General features: G+C 47.8%; 1 protein-coding gene across 1 annotated transcript; it reads left to right on the forward strand.

Moving 5' to 3' along the window:
• Nucleotides 1-143: 143 nt before the first annotated feature.
• On the forward strand, nt 144-13,603 carry LOC119150851 (inverted formin-2-like). The gene is made up of 16 exons (XM_037393882.1): nt 144-280; nt 1,032-1,173; nt 1,277-1,418; nt 1,949-2,788; nt 4,007-4,152; nt 4,239-4,300; nt 4,926-5,028; nt 5,113-5,198; nt 5,747-5,847; nt 7,169-7,239; nt 7,353-7,460; nt 8,491-8,561; nt 9,172-9,292; nt 9,845-10,025; nt 11,654-11,812; nt 12,816-13,603. The coding sequence occupies exons 1-16, from the start codon at nt 144-146 to the stop codon at nt 13,601-13,603; spliced, it is 3,258 nt and encodes a 1,085-aa protein (XP_037249779.1).
• The last annotated feature ends 410 nt before the right edge of the window (nt 13,604-14,013 follow it).

The following is a 14,013-nucleotide window of genomic DNA, read 5'->3' on the forward strand; positions in this document are numbered from 1 at the left end:
TTTATAAATAAGATTCACAGTAATGTAGCTGTGGAAATGTAATACTTATCAGCCTTTGGTTTTGTGAAGTGTACCTGAGTAGGGTGGGCCATGCCTGTGTGTACCCATTATATGGGAACCAGAGGCATTAGGCCGGTGTTAAGATGCTTTTGCCAAACACAGTGTCACGGGACAAGCTGTTGGTGCAGATGGCATTGACAGAGGCTCTGGGCACAGATGGAGCAAGGCTTAACAACGTCCTCATTGAGGCTGCATTTCACACTGAACCTGAAGAGGTGCTGTGGGCTCGCTGAGCAGCTTGCTGTATCCGACACACCTTCACTGCTAGTGTTGGTCCCAGAAGCATCCAGCTAAAACAATTTGCTAATTCATATCTGGACAGATCTGTCTTCACAGGTTCTTAATTTAAAAATTATATTCTGTCAGAATTCCCATGATAAATCCTAGGATGCATTCTAGCATGAGTTGCAGTTATTCATGTAACCGGAATGGCTCCATCCAATCCCATAAAAATTAGGGAAAAGAAGATCTTTCAATAGTGCCAACCAGCAAGGGTAGTGTTCCTGCACTGAGTGGTCTCAAAAGTGCTGAGAAAGTTGACTTTAGAGTATTTGGGAATTTTTTAATCCAATTTTGAGTAACAGAAAAGGAAGGTTTTCAAACAGAAATATGACTGGAATATTTTCAATTTGTCTTGACTTTAAGAAGAAGGTGGCCCGGTTTCAAAAAGGTGGAAATGCCACTCATTACAGCTCCAAGGAGAAACCCATACAAAGCACACACTGGGCCATGTCTATGGGTGAAAAGTCCCATTCATGTCTATGTGCTGGCTGTAGAAAGAGGTACATTCTGTTCAAGAAAGGGTGCACGCACTGATGGCATCTGATCCTTTATAAATAAGGTAGTTGGGCACTTTCAACACCAGCTAGCTGAGTCTGAGAGGCAAAGAGATAAAAGCCATTTAAATAAAAGCAATCATCTGAAAATCAGTGGAGGGCTCTCCAGTGAACATGAATGCTGTAATATTGTAGAGACATAGAGGAAGACGATCTGCTTATCCAGTGTGATACCTTTGAGGAGTTCAAGATAGAAGATGATGAGGAATTATTAAAGATATGTGACGGGATAAACATGAATGATCATCATGAGGTCTTTTCATCTCTCTTCAATAAAGTAAGTAGACCCCCATGTGGGGCGCAAGGTCATGCAATGGCAAAGTTAACACACTTTGCCTGGAACCAACCTTGCTATGATGGAAAGTTGCCGTGTCTTCCAGGTGAGCCGCTCTCCGGTCTCCATCCAACTGCTGTCCATTCTCCAGAGCCTGCTGCACTTGGAACCATCTCACCACTCCAGCCTCCTGCTGTGGGAGTCCTTGGACGCAGTAGTGAACAGAGCCCTTTTGCTCGCAAATGACAGTAAGAATGACATATCCAGCCTTGCACTATCCTCTTATTTTCCCGTGTCCCACCCACTGCCCACAAAAGACCTTCCAAAATGTGCAGTAAATAATCCATGGGACTTGCTAAAAGCTGAACAGAAGCTGTGACAAAGCTACACCTCCCGCACAGGGTCAAGTCTTGATGTGAAGCCCCAGCCATGCGGATGCTCATGAGAGCTTTAGGCCACGTTCAGCGGTGGGCTCGGGGTTCATGGCCATGCTTTGACGGTTAAGCCCTGAGCTTTGGGTTGTGGGAGTCAATGGGAATCTGTCCTTGTTGGCATCCTGCCACTGGTGCTGGCTAGTCTTGCTGACAGGCGTGTTCAAAACAGGGTTTGTGGGCCAGGACCATGGGAAGGAAATTGCCTGGAAGCTAAAAGTGCAGTTGTGCAAAGTGGCACCAGGGAGTGGGCCCTGTGGCTTTAGAACTGCTGCTTGGTGAGGGCTGGACAGCATGAGCCAGTGCTTGGGGCTCATCTCCTGCTCTGACCCCGACTTGTTCTCTAGTTCAAGGGAACACAGTTGAAGAAGTCATCGAGAGGCTGCTATCTATCAAGAAACATTCAAACAAGCAAAAGCGAGCTGAAAACCGGCTGTGTGGGGGTGCAAATGAAGGCATCCAGGCTGAGCTAGAGCCATGTGCACATGCAGCGCAGAGCCCAGCGGGATCATCAAACCCCTCCAAGGCACCAGCAACTCCCCCAGGGCCACCCACCAACGAAAAGATCTCGTCCTGCCAGCTCACAGCCTGCTGTGCTTCACCAGAGACTTCTAACCCCCCACCCAATACTGCTCCCACCCTGTCACCTCCACCTCCACCTCCACCCCCACCACCTCCACCCCCACCCCCCGGCATGGCAGCTGTGACCCCCACATCCCTCACGACGAATGCACCTCCAGCCCCTCCACTCCCTGGCGCCCCTCCACCCCCACCCCCGTTGCCCTCCATGGGTGGCATCCCTCCACCCCCACCCCCACCCCCATTGCCTGGCATGGGTGGCATCCCTCCACCCCCACCCCCACCCCCATTGCCTGGCATGGGTGGCATCCCTCCACCCCCACCCCCACCCCCATTGCCTGGCATGGGTGGCATCCCTCCACCCCCACCCCCATTGCCTGGCATGGGTGGCATCCCTCCACCCCCACCCCCATTGCCCTCCATGGGTGGCATCCCTCCCCCTCCCCCACTCCTGCCCGGCATGGCAGGAGATCATATAGAAGCCGTGGTGGCTTCCCAGTTCAGCTGCCCTCTTGGCTTGGGCAGGCCTCCCCACAAGACGATGAAGACACCAACGCTGAGAATGAAGAAACTGAACTGGCAGAAGCTGCCCTCCAACGTGGTGAGAGGTGGGTGCTTCTGGCATAGAGTCACTGCTGCTTCAGGGGTGACCCAGTGGGAGAGACACTGTCTTTGAACCTGACAAGTGGGGTTGAGTCATTTAGACACAGAACTCACCTGATTTCCATTACATCTGACCTGCAGGGTTTCAATAAATAAAAGTAACATGAAACGACTAATATAATATAATAACCATTCCAACTAAATCAGTAGTTTGGAATAGCTTGTTTATAACTGAAATACTTTGAAATTAAAAGAAGGGGGAGGGATGGGAATATTTCCCTAATCCACCATGACATGGCTTAGGCTTGAGTTCTCAACAGGCTCAGATCTGGGTGCCCCAGACTTTTGTTCCCCTGTTCATCTATACTTGTAGCTGAGTATATCAAATTAATGAGTAAGAGTGCAGGTAAGGGTCATAACACAGTTCAAGAAGGACACTGAAAGAATTGGAGAGCCGTGAGAATCATTGACTTGCCTCTTGATTTTGGGGTTACATTTCCCTCTCCTGGTGGTTCCAAAGAGGAGCATGAAATGTGAGAAGCCAGGACACATTGTCAGCTTTGACCTAGACAAGCAAGGCAGGGAATTTGGCATAGGTGAAGCTTAAATAAGGCATGTTTTCAATCACAAGAGCAGTTCATGGTTGGGATTATTTCAGTAGAGACTTCTAGAGGCACATGTAGGTGACTTTTTTTTTTTTAAAAAAAAAGATGTTTAAGGAAGTGCAGTGGGAATTAATTCAAGCAGTCCTATAGCCAGCATTATACAATGAGGCTCGATTATAAAATGAAAAATGGAGAAAAGCCACAGTCAGAAAATGTCTAGGTTGTGGCCAATCCTTCAGCTAGCATGTGAGGAAGCAAAAATAACACCAGCCAGGGGACTAGAAAAGAAATGTCTGAGGTCCTTCTCGTGCTGACCCAGTTTGCCTACCATGGAGAAAGCAGTTGTATGGGGGGAGGTGGGGCTGTATGGCCTCTGTGTGCCCAGCACTGCATCCCCTTACCAGCACATCTTGGGGTAAAGCACCAGGTTTAATTACCTTCAGGCCCTTTGGACCCTGCCTGTGGAACTTGCCCTCCTCAAAAATTAGCATTTGTCCAGGACCGATGTCTCTTATTTCATTTGTCTTCTGAGAAGTATCCCTTCTAGCAACTTTGCCCAAAAGCCAGGAATTTGCAGCTGTCCCTCTAGCCAGTCTGAACACCTTGTCTTTTTTGCAGAAAGTCATTCAATGTGGGCTTCAGTGAGCAGCAGCAGTGAGGAAACTATAGAGCCCAATTACGCAAGCATAGAGCAGCTCTTTTGCTTTCCACAAGCAACCCCGAAGGAGAAAACAGCAGCACCAGTGAAGGCAGAACCAAAGGAGGTGAGGAGGTCCCTCTCGTTCTTTCGAAAAAAGATCACTGCAGACAGCTCATCTAATACGAGATATCTTCTTTTTCTTTAATGAAGATCACATTTTTGGACTCCAAGAAAAGTCTCAATTTGAACATATTTTTGAAGCAATTTAAATGGTAAGACATGACCAATTTTCATGACAGTTGACAAAACTTTGAGCAGGTTTTGCATAGTATTTGGAAGGTCCTCATGAAACCTATTCTAGCCAATGCACTTTGGTGGTCTGTGTTACTGAAACATCTGAACATTTCCCAGTTTATCCTACACTGTCTTAAAATACTGAATTCAAGGGTTAATATGTTTCTACATACAAAATTCCCATATGTTGGCAAAGGCGTTACATCTCCATGTTACAGATAAGGTTATGGCACAGACTCTTTGGGTGACTCAGGCTGTGAAAAATCTCTGGAGATCAAATCCCTCCTCAAAACAGGGCCAATGCAAAAGTTAAGAATTAAGTTTTCTTTTAAGGTAATCAAATGCCCAGAGACAGAGATCTGGGTTGCAGGATTCATCTCTGGCCTCAAGTCATTTGACCAGGGCAAGAAACAAAATTTGGGGCATAGCAGGTATCCACGTCCCATTTCAAAGTTGATCATGGAGACATGTCTTTCCTTTTGGATGATTGTGGCTCTCACTAGGGAAAGCATGGAGCACTTGCACAGATGCACGTCTCGGTAGCATGTTATTGTGGAAGAGGGGTCTTTGGGTGATGGCTGACTCTGCCTCTCCTCCCTGCAGCTCCAACGAAGAGGTGGCTGCCATGGTCCAGAATGGGGACCGGACGAAGTTTGATGTTGAGGTTCTGAAGCAGTTACTGAAGCTGCTGCCTGAAAAGCATGAGGTCAGGAGAAAAAATGCTACCCTTAGTTTACAGACCTGAACATGCAGTGCAGTCCTGCAGTCTTGACTCTTTATTTCCCATTAGATAGAAAACCTGAAGGCCTTCAAAGAAGAGAAATCAAAACTAGCAAACGCAGATCAGTTTTATCTTCTCCTCCTTCAGATTGCCAGGTAAGGATGTTGGTCATGAACTTCAGCCCAATCTTTTTCTTGGTTTACCTCTGGGAAGTTTAAGTTTCTTTCTAGAAGCCTCACAGACCAACACTGGGTTATAGCTGGTGGAGCCCCCCTTCCAGCTTAGAACTATCCCTTTCCCTGTTACACTTAGAGGAAAGGCTGTTGCTGCTCCAGCACCTCCTCTCCCTCTGAAGTAGCAGAAGGTGGCCCAGACCCAGGGTCAGACCTGCCCGGGGAGGTCCCATATCTTACTGAAAGGTGGTGCAAAATGCAATGCCAAGACGAGGGAATCCATATCTCACACGGTGGTCAGTCTTCTCTTTGCTGATCGCAGTGCATCAGCAGAAACTACATGCCCACTGGTCCCTAAGGCAAGCAGCAGCCCTTCACCTCCCTCCACAAGCCACAGACACTGGTTCAATGTGGATGTGGTTGACAGCGTTGTTGTGGGATGGCCAGACTTACCTGTGATGTGGGAAGAGGACCGCCGTGCCAGCCAAGATCACAGTGCCTTTAAGGCTTGAATCGATCTCTGTCCTTAGCTACCAGCTGCGCATCGAATGCATGCTGATCTGTGAAGAGACCACTGTTGTGCTGGACATGATTCAGCCAAAAGCTGAAGCCATCCGGAGAGCCTGTGAAGGTAAATGACTTGATTTTATTTCTAGATGTTATTTATGACAGGAAACTTTAAACGCCCCAAAACTCCCCTGAAGCTTTGCAGGGATACTACCCAGCCCCTCCGAAACTCCCCCATGGTCTATTCACTGGTTCACTGCAGAATACAGGAGGCAGCTATAGGTACCTCCACTGATGGTCAAAGCACTTAATAAGACCAGAGATCGTTTTCCCTCACCCTCAGCCCTCTTAATCTGCAGCAGATGTGTTCCCCTGAAACACTTTCAATGGTGAAGCATGGGGAGCTTGTCAGCCCTTTCAAAGGAGCTGAATTTAGACAGCAGAGCTAGCCTTTTTACAGCTAATTCATTTGGCGTTTTTTGCCCCATGAAGACCTTCACACAGCAATTTTCTCTGCTGCCAGAAAAGCACATCGCAAACTTCCCCCAGAAAGTAGTGATGCTTCAGTTTTTTCCTTGCCTACAAATGGAAACAGAAGAAAAATTTTGTTATTTTGGCCTGTAAGTGGCTGATGCTCCAGTTTTGTGTGTGGAGAGATTGTTCAATAGGTTTTGGCCTCCTGTGGCAGAAACCTCAGGTCCCACTCCACTAAGAGCAGGGTGCTTTCCTTGGCACTATCAAGTGCCGCCTGTCCTACAGAGCCAGTTCACCCAACTCCTGCTGGGGGTTTCTCCAGCTGGCCTTACAGCTGCCTGCTGGGATAAATTGAAGCTTCCCCCTAAAAGTGTCTTCCCAGCAGCCCAGTTGTCCTTTTTGGAGCTGTTCCTGGCTCAAAGCTGAGCGCTTCAGAAAGTACACCACTGCAGCACCCCGTCATAAAAGCAAGGACAGGGACTGTACCCTTCATGCCCTGATAATCATCTCCACCATGCAAGACCAAGAACAGGGTGACCGTGTCTGGTTTTAGCAGCTGGCAGATAATCACAAGGCTGTCAGAACTGGCCTCACTGCACAGCTGAATGGAGTCTGCAAGATTAAAATTGCAGCCCAGTTACCCTCACCCACACCAGGGTAAACTGGAGTACTTGCAGGGAAGGCAGCAAGTTGATGGCTGTTAGTGAGGAGGGTCCAACTCCAGGTTATTTTCAATTGGGAATGAAAGACCAGATGGAAAGAAAGAAAGAAACATAAATCAACAAAACCTTATACAACTCCTGGAATTGCATTTATGTAGAATCAGTTTCTCTGCAGGTTGGGCCTTTGGGCCACAAAGCTGAAATACCAGATTTGGTTTGGTTGGAATTCAGAATCCCAAGTTCAGTGCAGTTTAGGAAACATTCTGGTGTAACAGAAGCTTTTGTTTAAAATTCCTTTATGTTTTTCAGATCTTCTGAACAGTCATCGCCTCCCACTCTTTTGTCAACTGATTCTCAAAGTTGGAAACTTTCTGAACTACGTAAGGACTTCCCTTGTCATGTCCTCTCCCCATTAAAGTATGTGGATGATCTCCTTTAAGGTTGTAAATTGGATGGGCACGGGAGTTACATCTGCTTTCTTTCTCTTTTGCAGGGAAGTCACACAGGTGATGCCGATGGGTTTAAAATCAGCACTTTACTCAAACTAACAGAAACCAAAGCAAACCAAACCCGCATTACGCTGCTCCACCATATTCTGGAGGTACCACTATCAAGTCTTGGGTGACAGGGAAGGGGGAGGATTTTATCACAGATGAACCATTTCTCCTACACTACTTTCAGTTAATGCCACAAGCTCATGTTTGTATCCTCCCTGGCTAGCTGCAGTGTCACAAGTTGGGAGTGTTCAGATCACTTAGGCTGGTGGAGGCTGCTCATGGCCACTACTCAGGAAGCTCCTTATTTTAAGACTTGCTGCTTGTGGGCGCTACTCAGGAACCTCCTTACTGTAAGACTTGTTCTGCTTTCCTCCAGCATCATTCCCCACAATGGCTGGAACTTCCTTTTTCATGTTTGTGCAATCTGCATATCATCAACTGCAAACCGCAGAGCACATGGCTGCCAAAGCTGTCCCGTCTGGTCTGTACCTGTTTAGCCCTTCTGCCTTTCCATGACCTCTTCCTTTTCCAGCAGGCTATGCTCGAGCTTTTCATGCTCCTCTCCAAGCCTCCCTGGATTTCTTATTCCCTGTTTTTTCCTTTTTTATCCATGCTCTGTTCTGCTGCCTTCATTCATCAAGGTCCCTCCATTCCAGTTATGCAAATTCAAGCCCTGCTTTAGCTGGCAGTAGCTTCAGCAAGCACAGCCATGAAAATAAATAATGTAAATAAGATTCAAGCCCTTTTGATACCCCCCTGGGACCTAAGGAGGTGTCAGACTGCATCAAACCACAGTCCTACCTCTTTCACGGTCAAGAGTAGGTGTCTCAGAAGAGAGCAGAAGAACAGTTCAGGAGCAGGTCAGGTTTGCTTTGAATTACTATTTCTCAACATTCAACCCTCTTATGTGTGTCTATAGTCCAGGAGCAATGCCTTTCCTCTCCGAACATGCCATTCCATGTTGGATGTGGCTCAGCTCTGCTAGGCAATCAAACTGCAGAGGGGGGCAGCGGCAGGACGTGGCACAGCCATCCATCCTTCCCAGGCACTTCTGCCCATGTCTCTTCCCCCCCAGCTTCCTCTCTCAGCTCCTGCCACACAGCAAATAACAATTCTTTCTCTGTTTTGCTTCAGGAAGTAGAAAACAGCCACACGGACCTACTGGAACTGCCAAAGGATCTTGAATATGTTTCAAAAGCAGCAGGGTAAAATTGTGTGTCACTTCCTTTGAATTAAAAGCAAAAATAAATCTCATACACATCAACAATGTACCAGAAATTAGGACATACGCAGCTGGAATAGCACATTAACAAGATGGCATCTTAGTTTTAACCAAAAGATTTGCCTGATGAATGTTGAAACCCCTTTAATATATAATAGTTCTGGGCTGAAATTTGCAGAGTATTCAGTTAATGCTGCCTCCTGGGCCCTTTCAAAACCTGCATTGCCTTTGTGGTAGCAGGAGCTTGTGGAGGCTGGCTACCCAGAAGCATTTATGCCTTCAACCAGGGAAAGTGAGCTAATGCCAAGCCCTGCGTGTGGAGAACAGCCCTTTGAATGGGTGGACTTTTTTTGGCATTCATCATCTCAGTACACAAAGTTGTAGGTAGACCTGGCAGCCTTTTCATAAGTGCTGCAGAGAGAAGCTGTTTTCTGTGAGTTTGGACTGTGCAGAGAGCTCAGAGCTCAGGTTTCAGTTCAGTGAAGTGGTGGGAAGCAGAAGGACAATCAACCCCCCAGCTCAGACTTGTCCATTCTTTGGTCCTCGCAAGATGCTGGAGTGTCAACTAATGGGGGGTATCTGTGTGATTTCAGAATTAATCTTGATATTATACGCACGGAGTCTAGTACCAATTTAAAGAAGTTGCTGGAGCTTCAGCGAAAGGTCCTATCTTCAAACGACGATGTGAAACAACAGTATGAGAAACCTATCCAGGTCAGAAGTGGAGCTCCCTTATATCTCCCGTTACACACACAGAGGCAGCATGCAGTACATAGGCAGCTGAGGAGGCTAATGAGAGGGTGGAAAATATTGGTGCAAGACATGCTGTCAGATGTGGAAGTAGGCTGTGATGCCACACAACCCATTGGTGTCTGCCAGCTCCACCCCAAACCTGGATACATTGGTGAGGCCGTTTCTTAAGGCCTCTGCCCCAACTGCTCTCTCCATTCTGTTCTATGACTCCTCACTTTGAGTGAAGATGTCCACCCTCTCCCTCTGTGTGGATCACTTCTCCTGGGATCAAGCTTGACATTGAGATTTCCATGTCTTGCTCAAGCCACCCCTGTAAACTAGCACAGCACAGCCAAGAGCAAAGATCATCTGCAAATCTTCGTTTCTTCCCACCTTATAAGCTCTGATGCAGTTACAAGCCAGGGCTCAGAGTCCTGCTCCAAGCTCTTAGGTTGACATCTTTTTTCTCTTTACGTGCACTTCACTCATTGTCTTCTGGATAGTATTTTACTGTGTATATTAAATTCATTTCAGGATAGCATTGATGCCTCCAGAAAGCTCGAAGAAGAATTTGAAACCATTGAAAGGAAGAGAGAAGAACTTGCAAATTATCTCTGTGAAGACCCAAGCAAGTTGTCTTTAGAGGACATATTTAGCACCATGAAGACCTTCAGAGATCTCTTCATCCGAGCCCTGAAGGTTGGTGTCTGCACACGTGATGCTGAGCATCCCTAGCACTGGGGCATGCCTCTGTGCTGACAGACGGGGTGGGATGGGCACCTGAGTCTGGGCAGGGGAAGATGCTGGTTATAGCCTCCTCCTTTGGGCGCTTGGCATGACATCACCCGGTGAAGAGGTGCCTGATCCCTACTCCACTGTAGAGTCATGCCGTGCTGGTGCTCCTGGCCTGGCACAGACCCTGGTGGTTTGCAATTTTGGTGCAACTTTAGCTTCAGAGGTACAAAGATGCTTTGGAGTCAAGTATGTAAATTTTAGAGGACAGGGCTTATAAAACTTAACTCTTTGCTGCAACCTGAGCAACCAGACTCAGAAAGAGTATGTGTAGTAAAAAACCCACCAGTTTGGGGGAAATTGTGGCTTCAGTACCTTCCACTTTTGCCTCAGCTAAAGGTCAGGCAGAAGAGCTCCACACTGGTAGGTAGCTGTGTCACCACTGCCACCTCCTCCAGGGATGTGGCAGCTCTGGCCAAGCCAGCGGTCTCCCTCCCACCCTCTTGGCAGGACAGGCTTTATTTCCCATGCCCATTTTATTTGTTGTACAGGTTAAGGCCAGAATTTCTCTTCTTCCTTTGCAACCATCTGTAGATCTTTCTCTTCGTCGGCTTTTCTAGCAGACATTTAGCCAAACTTCTCATGCCCCTGTTACATTACCGCAGGAAAACAAGGACAGAAAGGAGCAAGCTGCCAAGGCAGAGAAGAGGAAGAAACAGCTGGAAGAGGAAGAGGGCAAGAGACAGAAGGGAGAAAATGGAAAAGTCAGTGAGTACCTGAAAAGGCTTCAAAAAAAGAGAGATGAGGCCAGTAGGAGCTCTTTGCTGGTCCTGCTTTAATGGACCAGTAGTGGTAATTTATTTTGTGGATTTCCAGGTGCTGGCTGACTAAAGGCTTTTTTAGGTGTCTTACAGCCGTAACTAAGGATTGACTTTTCGCAGCTGCAGCTGGGCAGAGAAGTTAATTTTAGGTTTGCTGACTGAACAGCAGAGAAAAAAAAATACCAAATCGAAACATTTCAGTTAACTTTTCCAGTTTCTAAACATATCTTTTGAATCCCAAATCTAACAAGAAACATTTGACTTCTCCCCTCTCTAAAATCCCCATATACACTTGAATGGTCTCTCTTTACCAACTACTGACATCCCAAAAACCTTGCAGATTTTAACTTAAATCTGCATTTCTCCAGATGGAAATGAAAGGCACAGCTGGAAAGTACAATTGGAAGTAGCTGAGAGGAAAGAAAAATCAAGATGCTTTTCCCTCCAAAACAAAAGGCCCCTACCGACACGGGGAGAAAACAGGAGGTGTTTCAAGGTCATGGTACAACCAGGCACAGGTCCGGGCAGAGCAGGTGCCACCGGTGCCAGCCTGTAGCACCCAGACTTTGGGGGAAACCCTTTGATTTCAGCCAGGACACGCTGCTGTGGGGGCATGGAGCATGGGTTTCTCCCAGGCCTGGGGCATCAGTGCCTTGCTTCTACCCAGTGGTTGCTCGTACCGGAACAGCAGTACCCACCCCAAGCAAGAGCATCGCTGCAAAGTCTCCTTCTGCCCCATCTGACAGATGCAGTTTTAACACCTCTCTCTCTCTCTCTCTCTTTATCCCAGTTAAGAAGGGGCTGGTGAAGCAGGAGGAGGTGTGCGTCATCGACGCGCTGCTAGCCGACATAAGGAAAGGTTTCACGCTGAGAAAGACAAAGAACAGACAGGAGTCGGATGCAATTCCTAAAACCTTGCCTGCAGAGAGCTCAGAGGAGACCCAGCCTGGTAAGGACACAGACCCGACTGTACCTGCAGCTATTCATTCCCATCTGCCTCTGAGCCTGAGCCAAGGACACAAGCAAGAAACCTTCACATTTGCATTTGGGGCATTTTACTTAAGGAGGCTTTGCAGCCATTGCTGCAGAGAAGAGGAGCAGAGAGCCCTGAGCTGTTGCCAGCCGGGTCTGTCCCAGAATTAGCAGCAATTTAGAGCAGCGTGGCCTTGTACCTGTGCTGATAAACCCTCCGAGAGGCACAGCCCATGGGTCAGCCACAGAGCCATGCTGGTGGGGCACACGAGTGCCTTCCATGCTATCAAGTCTCAGTAGCACAGCTTGTCACTGCCTTGGGGACTGCTGCACCCTGTCTTAGTCTACATTTGGGAGTCTAAAAAAAGTCCTTAAAAAAGATGAGAAAACTCTATTTGCAGAAGGACCAAAATCCTTTAGATGCTTGTTAGGAGGCAGCCCATGGGTTTAGCTTTTATTTGATGGCTTGGCTTTGGTGTCAGTCATGTTAGAGAAGTCCAAGGACATTGGCCTACCACAGAGCCTGACTTGTGCCCTGTGGTTCTCCTTAACCTGCTCTGCAAGGGCAGTATTAGGCTGGATGATGAGCAGTTTTGAAGTCCTCATGCAGCCAAGCCAGCAGTCCCACCTAGTTTAGAACCTCACAGGTGGGTTCCCTCTTCCTGCTGTAGGCTTTCAGGTGCCCTTGCAAGTCTGGGGGCTTCCACGGAAATCAGCTGGTTGGCAGCAAAGACACAAAAACAGCTGCTGAAAACAGAGGAGGGGCTTTGCTGAGCTGGAACCTTGGAGTCCAACATGGTGTATAAGGAGGGGAGGTGCAGGGAAGATAAAATATTGCTGCTTCTGCGTAGCTGCTTTAGGGTCAGCGCACCCTCCATAGGCAGCTGGCTAGCTTCTAACATCTCCCAGTGGCAGAAACACCTTGGTTGATCCTAGATACAACTCTGCAGCTGTGGCTGATGGCATGTTTTTGTTTAAAGGAAAGAGCATTAAGGATCCGCAAGCAGCAGGAAAGCAGATCAATGATAAGACCAAGCAAAACAATGATGACGATCGTCCCTCAGAAAGCACTCGGCCCTCAACCACTGCCCTGATGGAGATGAGTGGTGATGTTACAAATGCCTCAGATTCAAACCAGGCATCATCTAAAAACAATGCTGGAGGAGGTTTGCCACCAGAGTCCCGGACTCAAAGGCCCTCAGTAAGCTTGGTGGAAGTTGATGGGACCAGTCAGCCCATGCCAGACACCATGATGGAGCAGGCAGGCAGCTGGGCAAGCCTCCAGCAGAGCACAAAGAGCGGCTCCATTGCCTTCTCTGCTGCTAACGTGGGCACGGGGATAAGGTTTGCAAGCAGCAGTTCGGGCACTGCTCTGAGAGACCAACTCAGATGGACCAATGGGTCCATCTCAGAGAGCCAGGACAAGGAACACCCAGCTGATGGCTCCAAGAGCTACAGTCTGGTGCAGGAACCAGAAACTCAGTTGGGCAAGACCGGGGTCGACCCTGGCAGCACTCAGCCTGCTCCCTGTGATGAGGCTGAGTCAAAAGAGATGGCAAAGGAAAATGAAGACCCTGGTACAGACTCACTGTTGGATACCTCTCAAGAGAAGTCCTTCTCGGAGGAGCCAGCCACCGACTCCTCCTGTTCAGCAACACTCCCCCCAGGGCAAACTCACACCGACAGGGAAAAGCAGAGGCCATCTGGGAAACGAAGGAAGAAGAAGAGGCACAGCAAAAGCTACTCAGGTAGTGTATTTCATGTGTAGCCCTCGGGGATTGAGTTTTAACTGGGGAGGCTTCCTGATGTGTTTATATATAGATATGTTCCTCCCCACTTTGAGGTCCAGTGCCCCCTGCCCCTAGAGCTACACTGTTCCATGGAGCTGTTACGGTTTTTAAATCTGAATGAGATTTAAAAAGAAAAACATAAACACAGTTCATTCTTTTGACATTTCTAAGTAGTTTATAAAGAGGTGATGATGAATCAATAATTAAAAAGCCCATTAGACATACACAGTAAAGATGGCAATAAGCACATCTGTCAAGTGTGCTGAAGACAGCTACAAGGCACAGTTATGTGCAAACAAGAGCCCCATTAGACTCCAGAGCAGTGATTCAGAGCAGTTAATACTGGGTACTTAATCAGTGATCACCCCCTCTCATCTACGTATAAACA

The sequence above is a fragment of the Falco rusticolus genome, chromosome 7 (assembly GCF_015220075.1).
Source record: "Falco rusticolus isolate bFalRus1 chromosome 7, bFalRus1.pri, whole genome shotgun sequence".
In the NCBI taxonomy this organism is placed as follows: Eukaryota; Metazoa; Chordata; class Aves; order Falconiformes; family Falconidae; genus Falco; species Falco rusticolus.